Genomic DNA, 12,286 nt, shown 5'->3' on the forward strand with positions numbered 1-12,286 from the left:
TCCCATTTGTCCAATGGAGGGATCGGATCGCATCTACAGCTCATGATTTACTCCAGCCAAGGTGATATTCACACTTCTGCACACTGCCCTGCAAGTCCTTTCTTGCACGGCTGCACGGCTGCATGCATCCCTCCACCCCCACCCTCCTGCCACCTGGCAAACATCAAGACTCAGCTCAAAGATCTTCAGGCAAGTCTCCCCTACTTCTACACACACACGCACACCACACACAATATTTTAGTTTGTCCTTTGTGCTACCACTGCCTCGTGATCTCTCACAGAATGAAAAGTACAAGGGAGACAGACTTGGGTTTAAGTCGTGGGCACTTACCACCCCTTGAGCCTCAATTGCTCACTTGTAACCTGGGGGAAATACGTAAATTCGCATGTCTAACCAATTTATGGAGATTAAAAACAATGTCTGTCAAGTGCTTGGTACCTAAGAAGTGCTCAGCAAATAGCGACTGTATCACAGCGTTAGTGAGCAAGCCCTCAGCTTACTGAATTCGAGTTCCCGGTCGGTCTTCCGCGCTAGACTGCGCGTTGCCTGAGGGCACCACTTCCGCAGCCGCAAGCCCGTGGGGCTGGCGGGCGCCGAGGGCGGGGAAAGGGGGGCAGGCAGCCCGGGCCCAGAGGAACGCGACTCCAATTCCCGGGAGGAAAGCCAAGCCGGGCGGACCCCACCTCCGGGAAGTGACGCCACGGGAAGAGCGGCGCCGGAGAAAAGGCCGAAGAGGGACGCGCGCTGCATGGCGGAAGCGGAAGGGATTTCGCCGCTCCTGCTGCCGCCGCTGTCGCCCCCGCCCGGAATGGCGGAAGTGGAGGCGCCGACGGCGGCCGAGACGGACAAGAAGCAGTTTAGCGGCTCTGGCGGCGGCGCCATGGACGTGGAGCGGAGCCGCTTCCCCTACTGCGTGGTGTGGACGCCCATCCCTGTGCTTACGTGAGTTTCCTCTGGTATCCGCCCCGGGACGCGGAGAGCTTGGGCCCGCGCGGCCTCCTCCGGCTCCCCCGGACCAGCCCCCGGCCCCCGATGCAGGTTCGGCTCGCAGGTCTTGCCCCGCGCAATGCCGGTTTCTGCTGACGGTGGGACATGCTCCCCGCCCTCATTGCACCTGTCAAGTCAGGGAGATGGTTGTAGACCGGCGGGAAAGGGTCTGTGGGTGGGAAGCACGTACAGAAGAGGGGCCCCTAACACGGTCTGAGAAGACATCTTCATTCACTGTTTTTGTTTTGTTTTTTTCATTTATTGAGCAAATACTTGCTGATCACTTCCTATACGCAAGGTATATCCTGCTGGGTCTGGAAGAGCGTGCTTAGGTACATACGGGTTCCTGGGATGTTAACATTGTTAGGGTTCCCAGAGATCTGGGAGTCCAACCCGTTGTCTTACAAATGAGACTGGAGAGTACACACCCCTATGTGCCTAGAATAGTTCTAGGTGATAAGAATATATAGTGGTGAATAAAGCAGATATGGTTCTTGCTGTCATAGAGTTTAAATCATGGTAGAGGAGATAGTAAACAAACTAATAAAGAGAACTTCTGATAGTGATTAGTGCTATGAAGAAAATAAAATGTTAATGGAAGAATGAATAACTGGGAAGGATAGTCAGGGAATATATTGTTCTTGCTAAAACCTGCCTTGTATCCTAAGATCTCTTTGGTTTTCCTCTGTTCACAAAACGCATTTGTGGAGTCCTCTGCTATTTAGAGAGCTAGTAGCAACATGAGGTGGAGGCATCGTAATCGACAATCGTCTGGGCCAGAAACAGTTCACACCCCATTTCTATTTAGATCTGTGTGCAGTGTTCATAAGACCAAGACCCCTCAAAGGGCTTATGTGTCCATAAAAAGACTCACCCTCCAGCAGTAGGGGGAGAGAAGGATGGGTGAACTATCATCCTCGCACACTGTGATGGTTGCTGACCTAGAGCACAGAACTAGGAATAGATGTGGCACCAGGAACTGTCATCTGTCTTAGGATGGGGGATTGGAGAAGAGGAAGCTGAATCTAAAGATCTGTCCACCCCCTCAGAGATGTTGATAATACTGCATGAACAGCCAGGTAATAGCTATTACTAATTAAAACAGCTAACATTGGCACTGGCAGGTGTGGATCAGTGGATTGAGTGCCAGCCTGCGAACCAAAGGGTCGCTAGTTTGCTTTCCAGTCAGGGCACATGCCTGGATTGTGGGCCAGGTCTCCACTTGGGGGCACATGAGAGGCAACCACACATTGATGTTTTTCTCCCTTTTTTTCCCTACGTTCCCCTCTCAATAAATAAATAAGTAAGTAAATTTTTAAAATAAAAATAAAAACAGCTAACATTGGATACTTACTCTGTTCTGGGCCAAACATTTTATATTCACTATCTCATTCAGTCCTTACATCCACTTAATGAAAATAGATATTATCACCCCCAATTTATAGATGAGGAAATAAAGGCTTAGTAGCCAGCTTTTTCCACTGAAATATTCTGCCTTCCCAGATAGAAGCTCCAGGGTTAGTAACACATTCATTCAGTGTAGTTATTGAGGACCTATATGTACTAGGTCTCTGTAGAAAGCAGCTGTGGAGCTTGCCTTCATGAAGCTTCCAGACTGACAAATACTTTGAGAGTTTGTTCTTTGGGGCTTCCCTGTGCACAGGGGTTTGCTGTTGTTTCCAGGCTTTACTCTTTTTTTATTTTTTAAAGATTTTATTTATTTATTTTTAGAGAGAGGGAGAGGAAAAAAGAAAGGGAGAGAAAACATAGATGTGTTGCCTCTCGCACACCCCTAACTGGGGACCCGGTCACAACCCAGGCATGTGCCCTGACTGGGAATCGAACCAATGACCTTTCAGTTCACAGGCCAGCGCTCAATCCACTGAGCCACAGGAGCCAGGGCTCCAGCCTTTACTCTTTAATTTCCATCACTAGATGCCCACACAGCTGTAGTATGTGGAATACTGGTCCCAGATCTTTTCTCCAACTAGATGAAAGGAATTGAGGGTCAGGAAGGGTCCTGAGGTTAGAGCCTGAGAAACCAGAGGAACTATTAATACTTTCCCATAATTCTGAATGTCCATCCTGTGGCCACTATTGGTCTTAAGCAACTTACTCTATGCCAGTCCAGCCAATCAGATAGCATGTATTTATTGAACATGTCATGATCACAGCATTGAGCAAGTGCAAGGAAGTGTGCTAAGCAATGTTGCATATTTTCTTAATACATGCTGATATGACAGCTATCACGATACAATTTAACAAAATTGTTTTGAATGAAGTTAAAGACAACTAAATGCTACTGGAGCCATCTTATGGAAATAAAAAAGCGAGCTTTTTGGCCAATCTAATATACCTTTGTGTCAGGTTTCTTTCACTCTGCCTAACATCTGTGAGACTGTGTTGTGTGTAGCAGAAGTTTGTTCTTCATTGTTACCTATTATTTCATTACATGGCTGTAACCCAATTTACTTACTCATTTTACTATTGTTAGACATTTGGATTATTTCATTATTTTTTAAATTAACTTGATTGAGCTATAATTGACAAATAATAAAGTGCATTTTTTTTTTTAAGTGTAAAGTTCAAGGAGTTTTTGACAAATGATGTTTCTGCTATTTTACATAATGGTGCTATGAACCTTTTTTTTTTAAAGATTTTATTTATTTTTAGAGAGAGGGGAAGGGAGGGAGAAAGAGGGGGAGAAAAATATCAATGTGTGGTTGCCTCTCGTGTGCCTCCAACTGGGGACCTGGCCTGCAACCCAGGCATGTGCCCTAACTAGGAAACGAACCAGCGACCCCCTTGTTCACAGGCTGGTGCTCAATCCACTGAGCCACATCAGCCGGGGCACTGTGAACATTCTTGTACAGGCTTTTGGTGGACACAAGCATTTGTTTCTGTTGGGTGTAGACTCAGAAGTGGAATTGCTGAGACATACAGCAGTGTACTTGCCAGTTTTCAAAAGTAATAGAAACAGCTAATACTCTATCAGTGATTGAGAGTTACAGTTTTGTTTTTGTTTTAAGATTTTATTTATTTATTTTTCCTTTTTTTACCTCTCCCCCACCCGATTTTATTTATTTTTTAGAGAGAAGGGAAGGGAGGGAGATGGGGAGAGAAGCATTGATCTCATGCATCCCACATTGGGGACCTGGCCATCAGTCCAGGCATGTGCCCTGACTGGAAATCGAACCTGTGATCTTTCCATCGAAGGCCAGTGCTCAACCCACTGAGCCACAGCAACCAGGGCCTCACCCACTTGATGTTATTGTCCTTTTAGTTATAGCCATTCTGTGTGGGTGGGTGGTTGCCCCTCTTCTTGGCCTCTCCAGTCCCTGTAGCCACCCTGTTAGCACTCATCACACAATGTTAGTCACATGCTCTCACACTGGATGGAGGGTCCCTAGTCTCAGCTCCTTCCTTGTCTTTTTCTCGCAGGTGGTTTTTCCCGATCATTGGCCACATGGGCATCTGCACATCGACAGGAGTCATTCGGGACTTTGCTGGCCCCTACTTTGTCTCGGTGAGTCCCCTTTCCTCCCTTCTCTGGAGAGTTCCAAGGCTTAAGTGGAGGGTTGGCCTGTCTTGCCTGCAGGCAGCCTTCTGTCTCCCCAAGACCCAAAAGAATGCAGATAGCACACAGCCCTGGCCCTGGCCCTCTGCTCCTCACCAGTGTTTGACCCCTTTACCCCTTCTCTTGCCTCCAGGACAGGCCAGGAGGGCAGTGTGGCCAGAAGGTTTCTTAAGTAACTGACCCAGCCCTTTGCCCACCCCTTGGGTACCAAGACATGGGTAGGGGTTAGAGGCAAGAGTGGAGAGTCAGACCATCAGGAACCACATCTCCGGACCTTCAGAAGGTGGGAGTCACAAGGTGGGGGCACAGGGGAGGCTGACATGGTTCCCTGGGGGTGGCCATGGAGAAGAGGGGGTGGGCCTTCTACAATGAATCAGCTGTGTTCTCAGGTCTCTTTTGGGGAGCTGTGCCCAAGATGGGTGCAGTGGGCTTGTTCCAGATGTGCAGGCAGCATCCTGCCTATTTTGAGGTTGCAGTTTCATCAGAAGCCAAAATAAAAGGGTGTGGTGGCACCAACCTGTTTATATTGATAGTTGTCGTGATCATCTTCATATCCATTGTTTTCACTGTCATATACTTTATGATCATTCATCTTTAACCGGCTCTCAGCAGATCGTGAACCCAGAATCTGTCCCTGCATAACTCCACACATCTTGTGTGGCAGGTCCAGGACTTGGCTGAAATGCCTCCCTCGTGGAAGGCCTCTCAAGCCTCAGCCCCCTTCATTGTCCTGCTCTGATGTAGTCAGACTGGCACATGCAGAGAAGGGCTCTCTCTCTGCGGACACCGCTGTCGGGTCGAGAGGTCAGAGTGTGTCCTCCATCATGCCACAGGGGAAACTGCCTCCCTGTGATCAAAGATGGGGGATTGACCAGAGAACACAGAGAAAATGAGGCCCAGAGAGGGTGAGCGAATTAACTGGGCGCCACACCAAGGGGCAGTCATCTCTGGCACCCTAAGTCTTTGGCGGGGGCATGCAGCGCACTCCGGCCATGCTGCCTTCTTCCCGTAGGCCAGCTGCTGGCATTTCTTATACCAGGCCGGCCCCAGAGCACAGTCCGGGCGCCACTTCTGCCTGCCGCCATGCCACCTCCCAAGTCACTGCGCTCCCACCACAGCCAGGTCTGTCTTCTGGGCTGCATGCGGGTTCCTCACTGACCTCTCCTCTTGTCCCTCAACAGGAAGACAACATGGCCTTTGGGAAGCCTGCCAAGTAAGTGATGAATGCCCATGTGACTGGCCCTCGGGCCAGGTTCCTCCTGGCGGGGTCCTTTATCCACAGACAGCGAGGCCTTGCCTCAACTCAGCAAGGTCGCGTTTTCAGCTCCATTGAAAGGGTGAGGAAAGGGAAGAGATTTGGTCAAGATCCCACAGGAAGTGGCAGAGCTGGGACTCACATCCAGGTCTGTCTCATTCCAAAACCTGGACTCTTTCTCCTCCCCTCAGGGAGCAAACACACCATTTAAGGTGTTAGAGGGGCATTGTTTGAAACTCCTCTGGAAAGTTGAGGATGGAGAGAATAAAAGCAGTTCAAGCCTTACAGGAGCTATTGCCAGTTTGCTTGGGGTTTTTTTACTTATTTTTTTTCTCTCTTAGAGGGCCCACCTCAAATGGGGCTCTGAACACAATGCCTCCATCATCCGTAAGCTTGGAACAGCATCAGGTGCTTGGTTGCAGAGGCCGCCTTCAGGAGGAGCTGGTGTCCCGCCCAGCGGAGGCAGCCTCTGGCTTTCTCGGTTTGAGGGCAGTCCCTACCCAGGCCGTGTTGATTTCTCATTAGTCTCCTGACTCTAGGCCAGCCATTTTCATCTCATGGCACACATAAACTGAAATTCTACGGCACGCCAAAAAATATATTTTTTACCAATCTAATAAAAAAATAGATATATTTTTTATTCACCCACACTGGACGGCTGTTGTGTTGGCTGCTGTCATTTTTTTATTTGACATTCTAAGGGGAAAAAGGTCAGTACCCCTGACTAAGTAGTCAAGTGTTCCATGTTTTAAAAATTCTCGCAGCTGGCCCTGGCCGGTGTGGCTGAGTTGGTTGGAGTGTTGTCTCACAACCAAAAGGTTGCAGGTTCAATTCCTGGTCAAGGCACATACCTAGGCTGTGGATTCAATCGCTGGTCCTGGAGAGTGCAATCCCTGGTCCAGGTGCATACAGGAGGCAGCCGATCGATGTTTCTGTCTCTCCCCTCCTTTCTCTAAAAGCAATGAGAAAAGTGTCCTCCGGTGAAGATAAAAATAGAAAATTCTTGCGGCTGGTGTGCCTGTGGCAGGACATCAATTAAAAATCAAATTCTTTGGGCTCCTATACCAAGCACTCCCTTTGAGGTCTCATCCAGCTTGACATTTATGAGCCTTAGCTTCACCAGCTACTCTCCCACTCCCCCTAGGATCCCATGTGGGGAGACACAGGAGAATGGTTTTTGATGGATAACCTCCTCAGGTTGACATTCAGGGCCCCTACAACATGGCTCCACCTGTATCTCCAGCCTTACCTTCTGGCATCCCATCACCTTGTTCCACCCTCGATTTCTGGTACACACTGCAGTTTTGTGCCTCCTCTTCTGTTCAGACTGTTCGCTCTGCCTAGAGTGCGCATTCCCTGTTCTTTGCCTGGCTCCCCTTCTTGCTTCAAACTGGACTCTGTGTCACCCCAGAAAGCTTCTCACACCCTCAACTGAGTTAGTTCATGTCCTCCCCAGGATCCACATGGCACCAGGCGTCTCACACTGTTACATGGACCTGGACATGGCGTTTCCTTTCCTGGACCTGGCTCACCCCTGCAGTGTCAGCAACCAGCTCAGGGCCCTGCACAGAGCGGGCATCGGGGAACATTGGTGGAGCTGAGCTGGTGCCCAGAACCCCCCTCTCCCCTCAGGTACTGGAAGTTGGACCCTGCTCGGGTATACGCTAGCGGGCCCAATGCATGGGACACAGCTGTGCATGACGCCTCTGAGGAGTACAAACACCGCATGGTAGGTGAGCCGCTCCTGAGCACGGGAACCAGGGTGGGAGGTTCCCCCACAGCCCGGCCTGCCACCATCCTTCCTGCATCTCCAGCACAACCTCTGCTGTGACAACTGCCACTCACACGTGGCCTTGGCCCTGAACCTGATGCGCTACAATAACAGCACCAACTGGAACATGGTGACCCTCTGCTTCTTCTGCCTGCTCTATGGGAAGTATGTCAGGTGAGCTGCACCCCCGCCGCCCTCCCCAGGACCCCAGCAGGGCCATTTCTGGAATCCTTCAGCCAACAGGGACAAAGCAGATGCTGGTTGGAGCTGTGAAGGTTCTAGAACAACTAGCTGAATTTTTGGTGGAAAGGGAGGTGGCTGTGCTGAAGTTCAGCTTCACCTGGTCCCAGGTCTAGCTCTGTCACTTGCTCACTGTGAGATCTTAGGTGACTGCCTTAGCCTCTCAGCTGCAACTGTTCTTGGTAAAACAGGGATAATGATCTGGCTCCTTGGGGAGGCTTTAGTGCACAGAGCCCTGTGCTTAGGTCAAGTGAACAGGTAGACAGACCCCCACAGGAGAGTGGATGACTGTCCCACAGGGTCCCTTCCCAGCACCCACCATCTGAGGCAGGGTGCTGGGCAGATAGGTCCCAGTGGTGGGCCAGGAGGACCCTGGAAGCCATGACCTCATGACCTGTGGGATCAGTCATTAGTCCCAATTCACAGATAAAGGCAGCTTGGAGAGGTTGGGTGACCCGCCCACTTGGGAGCCAGCATGCACCCGGGCAGCCGGGCCACCTCTCCAGGCTTTCCTCTAGCTGTCCTCATCATAAAGAGCTTCTGTGAAGGAGACTCTCAGGGGTCTTTTTATGGTCAAAGGCTTTTCGAGGTCCCCTGAGAAGACTGTAACTGAGGCAGAGCTGGCGCTGCACCCTGAGCCCAGCCGCAACACCATGCTAACTTGCTGACTCCTCCCTCTCGTGGGGCCCCATTACGAGGGCTGTGGGCAGACGGTGCTCCTGGCCTCCATGCCCAGATGAGTTCCTGAGACCTCTCCCCAGAGACTGGGTGATTGTGGATGGAGCCAATGAGGCCTAGAGAAGGTGGGCGCATCTGTAACCTACCCAGAGAGGTGTCGCATCTCCACCAAGCCTGGACTGGCTCCTGCCCAGGACCATGTTTGGCAGTCCTCCATAATGGGTGCCAGGCCCAGCCCAGCCCCTTGGTTTACCAAGTTAGGGGGTGAGAGTGTGGTTCCAGGAGCTTCCTCGGGGGCAGCAACCCCTTCTGGCTTTGGATGCACTCACCAGGCCCTTCTCACCCATGCTCCTCTCTCCTCTCTGTCAGCGTCGGGGCCTTCGTGAAGACCTGGCTGCCCTTCGTCCTCCTGCTGGGCGTCATCTTAACCACCAGCCTGGTCTTTAACCTGCGGTGATGGCTGCCTCATGGCCCTGGACCCGCCATTCCTTTTGGTTCCTGATTCTTTCTCCTCACCCCAAAAGGCAGGGATGGGCCTGCTGCCAGTTGTGACCCAGGAGTCTGGGCTTGGTAGGATGGAATAGGGCTGAGGAGGAGCAGGGGGTGGGGGGATGTCTTTGCATGTTGTGTCTCACCAGTCACTCGGAAGTTCCCTGTCCCCTCCTTCCCGGGCTTGTGACCCCCGTGCTTGAGGGCCTTCTTTGTTGGAAAGGCCTTCGCCTCCCTCTGTAGAGCTGCTCCTGCACTGCCTGCTGGGCTCCCTCTGCCTCCACTCAGTGCCTGGTGGGGAAGGGGAGGACATTTGAACCCAACAGATGGGCTAGAACTGTATTTGGAGCCTGTCCTCCTGTCAGGGCTACGGTCCTGGCATGGGTGGGGTACACTCGGAAGTCTCCATAGCTAAGCTGCCCTGGGGCCCTCATGGCTGGCCTCTAGAATTGTCCAGTCGGGCTGGATGGGCCCCCTTTGCCAGAAGCTGCACTAGGGATAGTTTGTGCCCCATCCCCTGGGGTCCTCCAGACCAGGCAGCCCCCTCTTCCCTCTCTCCAGGGCATTTGAGTACTTGGACCCTCTCCCTGTGCCATTTGGGGCCTGGGCTCCCCCAGCCAGGCTGGAGAGATGAGTGACAGTGTCCAGAGTGACATCCCATAAATCGGAGAGTAGTAGAAACAAACCTGGCCCCAGCCCTAGGTATGGGCCTCACACTGATGATGGCACCTTTTGGGTCCAAGATGTGGGGGCCATTAGAACAGCCAGTGCCATTCAAGGAGCTGAAGGGGAGCTGTCCCTCCCACCTGCCACGGCTCCCCCTTCTCTTCATGTTGTGGGATGGCCTGTGCTGCCCCCTCACGGGACAATAAAGAGTTTTAACTCCAGACAGGGCCTTGTCCTTGTTTTCTCTCTTCAGTGGTCCTTTCATCTCTTCAAGTCTTATTTCCTTGGTGTCCTTGGGTACCTCTGCCCCTGGAAAGGGGTCTGGTTGAGTCCTCATCCAGTGCCTGGCTTACAGGGAGGTAGCATCCCTCAGGTATATCCTGACCTAGGCCCAGGCTCTGGAAGTGGCCGCCGTTACTCACCCACCAAAGCTTTCTCTTCAAGGCACATGAATATTGAAATCCCTCCCATGCTCCTTGTTGGGAAGAACTTGGCAGGAGTATTAGGAGTTGGGGCTGAGCAAACCATAGCCCAAGGGTCTACAGTTTGGGATGGCCAGGAGAGCCCTAGCCCCTGGCTCCTGCCATGTTTATCTATTACACTGCCAAGTTCTTTATACGGACCCCCAGTGATCCCGTCACTGTCCTGCTCCACCATGCGCCCACTTCTCTGTGCCTTCAGGGCCCCGCTTTCTCCACTCTCCACACACTCTGCTCTGCAGCACGTCCCACTTCTGGGCCGGTGCTTTCCACCTCTTAAAATCATGGCCTTTCTTCCGAAAGCCCAGATTAAAAGGCACTTCCTTGGTGGAGTCTTTCTTATTCTTGCCCTGTGCCATGTGCCACTTAGACTAGCAAAGGATTTGGTCTCTGAATCTTGAGGGCCCCTTGTGTTCATCCTGAGGCTGGACCTGAAGACATCGCTAGTTGCCGGCCCTCTGGGGCCTGGATCCACTCGTCCCAGATCCTGTAGTGCTGTGGTTACCAAGCCTAAAGTTTCTCCAGGGCAAGTTTCTCCTCCTTGCTTCATAAAAACTAATTTTTCAAAAATCTTTTTTGCATATTGGGATCCATCTGAGAGTTGGTTGGTGGGAGGCAGGCATGGGTTACAGTACAAAGGACAACCACAGCAATATTTTTTAAAATGGGGCTTTTTTGTTTGGGCTTTTTAAAAATACATATACTTTTTAATCCTTGCCCGAGGATACATTTATTGATTTTAGAGAGAGAAACATCAATCAGTTGCCTCTTGTACATGCCCCAACTGGGGACCGAACACACAACCAAGGTATATGCCCTGACCAGGAATCGATCCTGTGACCTTTCAGTGCATGGGATGACATTCCAACCAACCAAGCCACACTGAAAAAAGTTTACTTTTTTAAAGATTTTATTTATCTATTTTTAGAAAGAGAGGAAGGGAGGGAGAGAAAGAAACATCAATGTGAGGTTGCCTCTCGCACGCCCCCAACTAGGGACCTGGCCCACAACCCAGGCATGTGCCCTGACTGGAAATTGAACTCATGACCCTTTGGTTCCCAGGCCAGCACCCAATCCACTGAGCCACACCAGCCAAGGCTGAAAAAAGTTTTAAGGCCTGCTTCTACCTAGCAGGATTTTCAGTAAGCCTTGCAGAGATAGGACATAAACAAGTACCATGAAAATCACCGAATACTTCCAGCCAAGATGGAGGCATAGGTAGACATGCTGTGTCTCTCTCCACAACTAAGAAAGAATACAGCTACCTCAAAACTGGAGACAACCAGAAGTTCCAGAAAACTGAGCTGCATGGAAGTCCAGCAAACAAAGATATAAAGAAGAAATACTCATCCAGACAGGTAGGAGGGGCGGAGAGGACGCAGTGTGGTGGCAGCAGTGGCAGAGACAGCGTCTGTGGCTGGCCAGCAGGAAGCTCTGTCACACATTTTTAAAAATTGGGAGGGACATCTGGGGAGGGTTCCCAGCACCAGACCAGACCACAGTTCCAGCGCCAGGGAAAATCAAGCCTCATTGCTTCTGACTGTGAAAAACAGTGGGGGTTGGGTCAGAAGAAGAAACTGCTAGTCTCTCAACAGAATCTTATTGTTTAGTGGTCCCCATGGTCCTAGAATGTCTGCAGAGCCACCCACTCTGGGAACCATGGCCAGGGCAACAACTCATAAGGCACCATATGGGAAGTGGGAGAAGTGCCTGGAAAAGGGGCGAGTGCTGAGCAAGTGGCATTGTTTCCTCTCAGACTCCTCCCCCACATACAGCACCACAGTGTGGTGAAATGAGTCATCCCATACAAATACCCAAGGCTCTGCCCCTTACAACATAACAGATGTGATAGCTCTCCCTAGGATACAGAGGCAAACACACGAGCCTGTCAAGTTGAGGAGACAGAGAAGTATGGCTCAAAAAAGGGAATGGATTAAGGTTCCAGTGGGAGAACTAAGCAATGAGGAGATAGCCAACCTAACAGACACAGGGTTCAAAACACTAGTGATAAAGATGCTCACAGACTTGACATATGCTTGAGTACAGCAAACGCATAAGGGAAGAACGGATGGGTAAACTAAGTGAAATGAAGGAAAATCTACTCGAAACCAATGGTGAAGGGAAGGAAACTGAGGTTCAAATC

The 12,286-nt window shown here is 50.9% G+C and overlaps 1 protein-coding gene across 3 annotated transcripts; it reads left to right on the forward strand.

Moving 5' to 3' along the window:
- The first annotated feature begins 699 nt into the window (after positions 1 to 699).
- On the forward strand, positions 700 to 9,885 carry TMEM222 (transmembrane protein 222). Of its 3 annotated transcripts, XM_090268881.1 has the most exons (8): positions 704 to 943; positions 4,430 to 4,514; positions 5,747 to 5,778; positions 7,453 to 7,549; positions 7,635 to 7,765; positions 8,063 to 8,068; positions 8,664 to 8,765; positions 8,879 to 9,885. In XM_090268881.1, exons 1-8 carry the CDS (start codon positions 750 to 752, stop codon positions 8,964 to 8,966), a joined length of 735 nt encoding a protein of 244 aa, XP_090125007.1. In that variant the 5' UTR covers positions 704 to 749; the 3' UTR covers positions 8,967 to 9,885. The 3 variants fall into 3 exon arrangements, with proteins under 3 accessions (XP_090125006.1, XP_090125005.1, XP_090125007.1); XM_090268880.1 differs by lacking the exons at positions 8,063 to 8,068; positions 8,664 to 8,765; positions 8,879 to 9,885 and adding exons at positions 5,890 to 5,968; positions 7,277 to 7,361 and having other exon boundaries at positions 700 to 943; positions 7,635 to 7,757; XM_090268879.1 differs by lacking the exons at positions 8,063 to 8,068; positions 8,664 to 8,765; positions 8,879 to 9,885 and adding an exon at positions 5,890 to 5,968 and having other exon boundaries at positions 701 to 943; positions 7,277 to 7,549; positions 7,635 to 7,786.
- The last annotated feature ends 2,401 nt before the right edge of the window (positions 9,886 to 12,286 follow it).

The sequence above is a fragment of the Furipterus horrens genome, unplaced genomic scaffold (assembly GCF_987537825.1).
Source record: "Furipterus horrens unplaced genomic scaffold, mFurHor1.1.pri manual_scaffold_3, whole genome shotgun sequence".
Lineage (NCBI taxonomy): Eukaryota > Metazoa > Chordata > Mammalia > Chiroptera > Furipteridae > Furipterus > Furipterus horrens.

Bases quoted from the DNA above. Each gene is read 5' to 3' on its own strand.
- TMEM222 (XM_090268879.1), top strand. From the start codon at position 750: ATGGCGGAAGCGGAAGGGATTTCGCCGCTCCTGCTGCCGCCGCTGTCG. The intron at 4,515-5,746 runs GTGAGTCCCCTT...GTCCCTCAACAG, and splicing joins CTGGCCCCTACTTTGTCTCG to GAAGACAACATGGCCTTTGG. The intron at 5,969-7,276 runs GTCTGTCTCATT...TGTCCTCCCCAG, and splicing joins GAGCTGGGACTCACATCCAG to GATCCACATGGCACCAGGCG.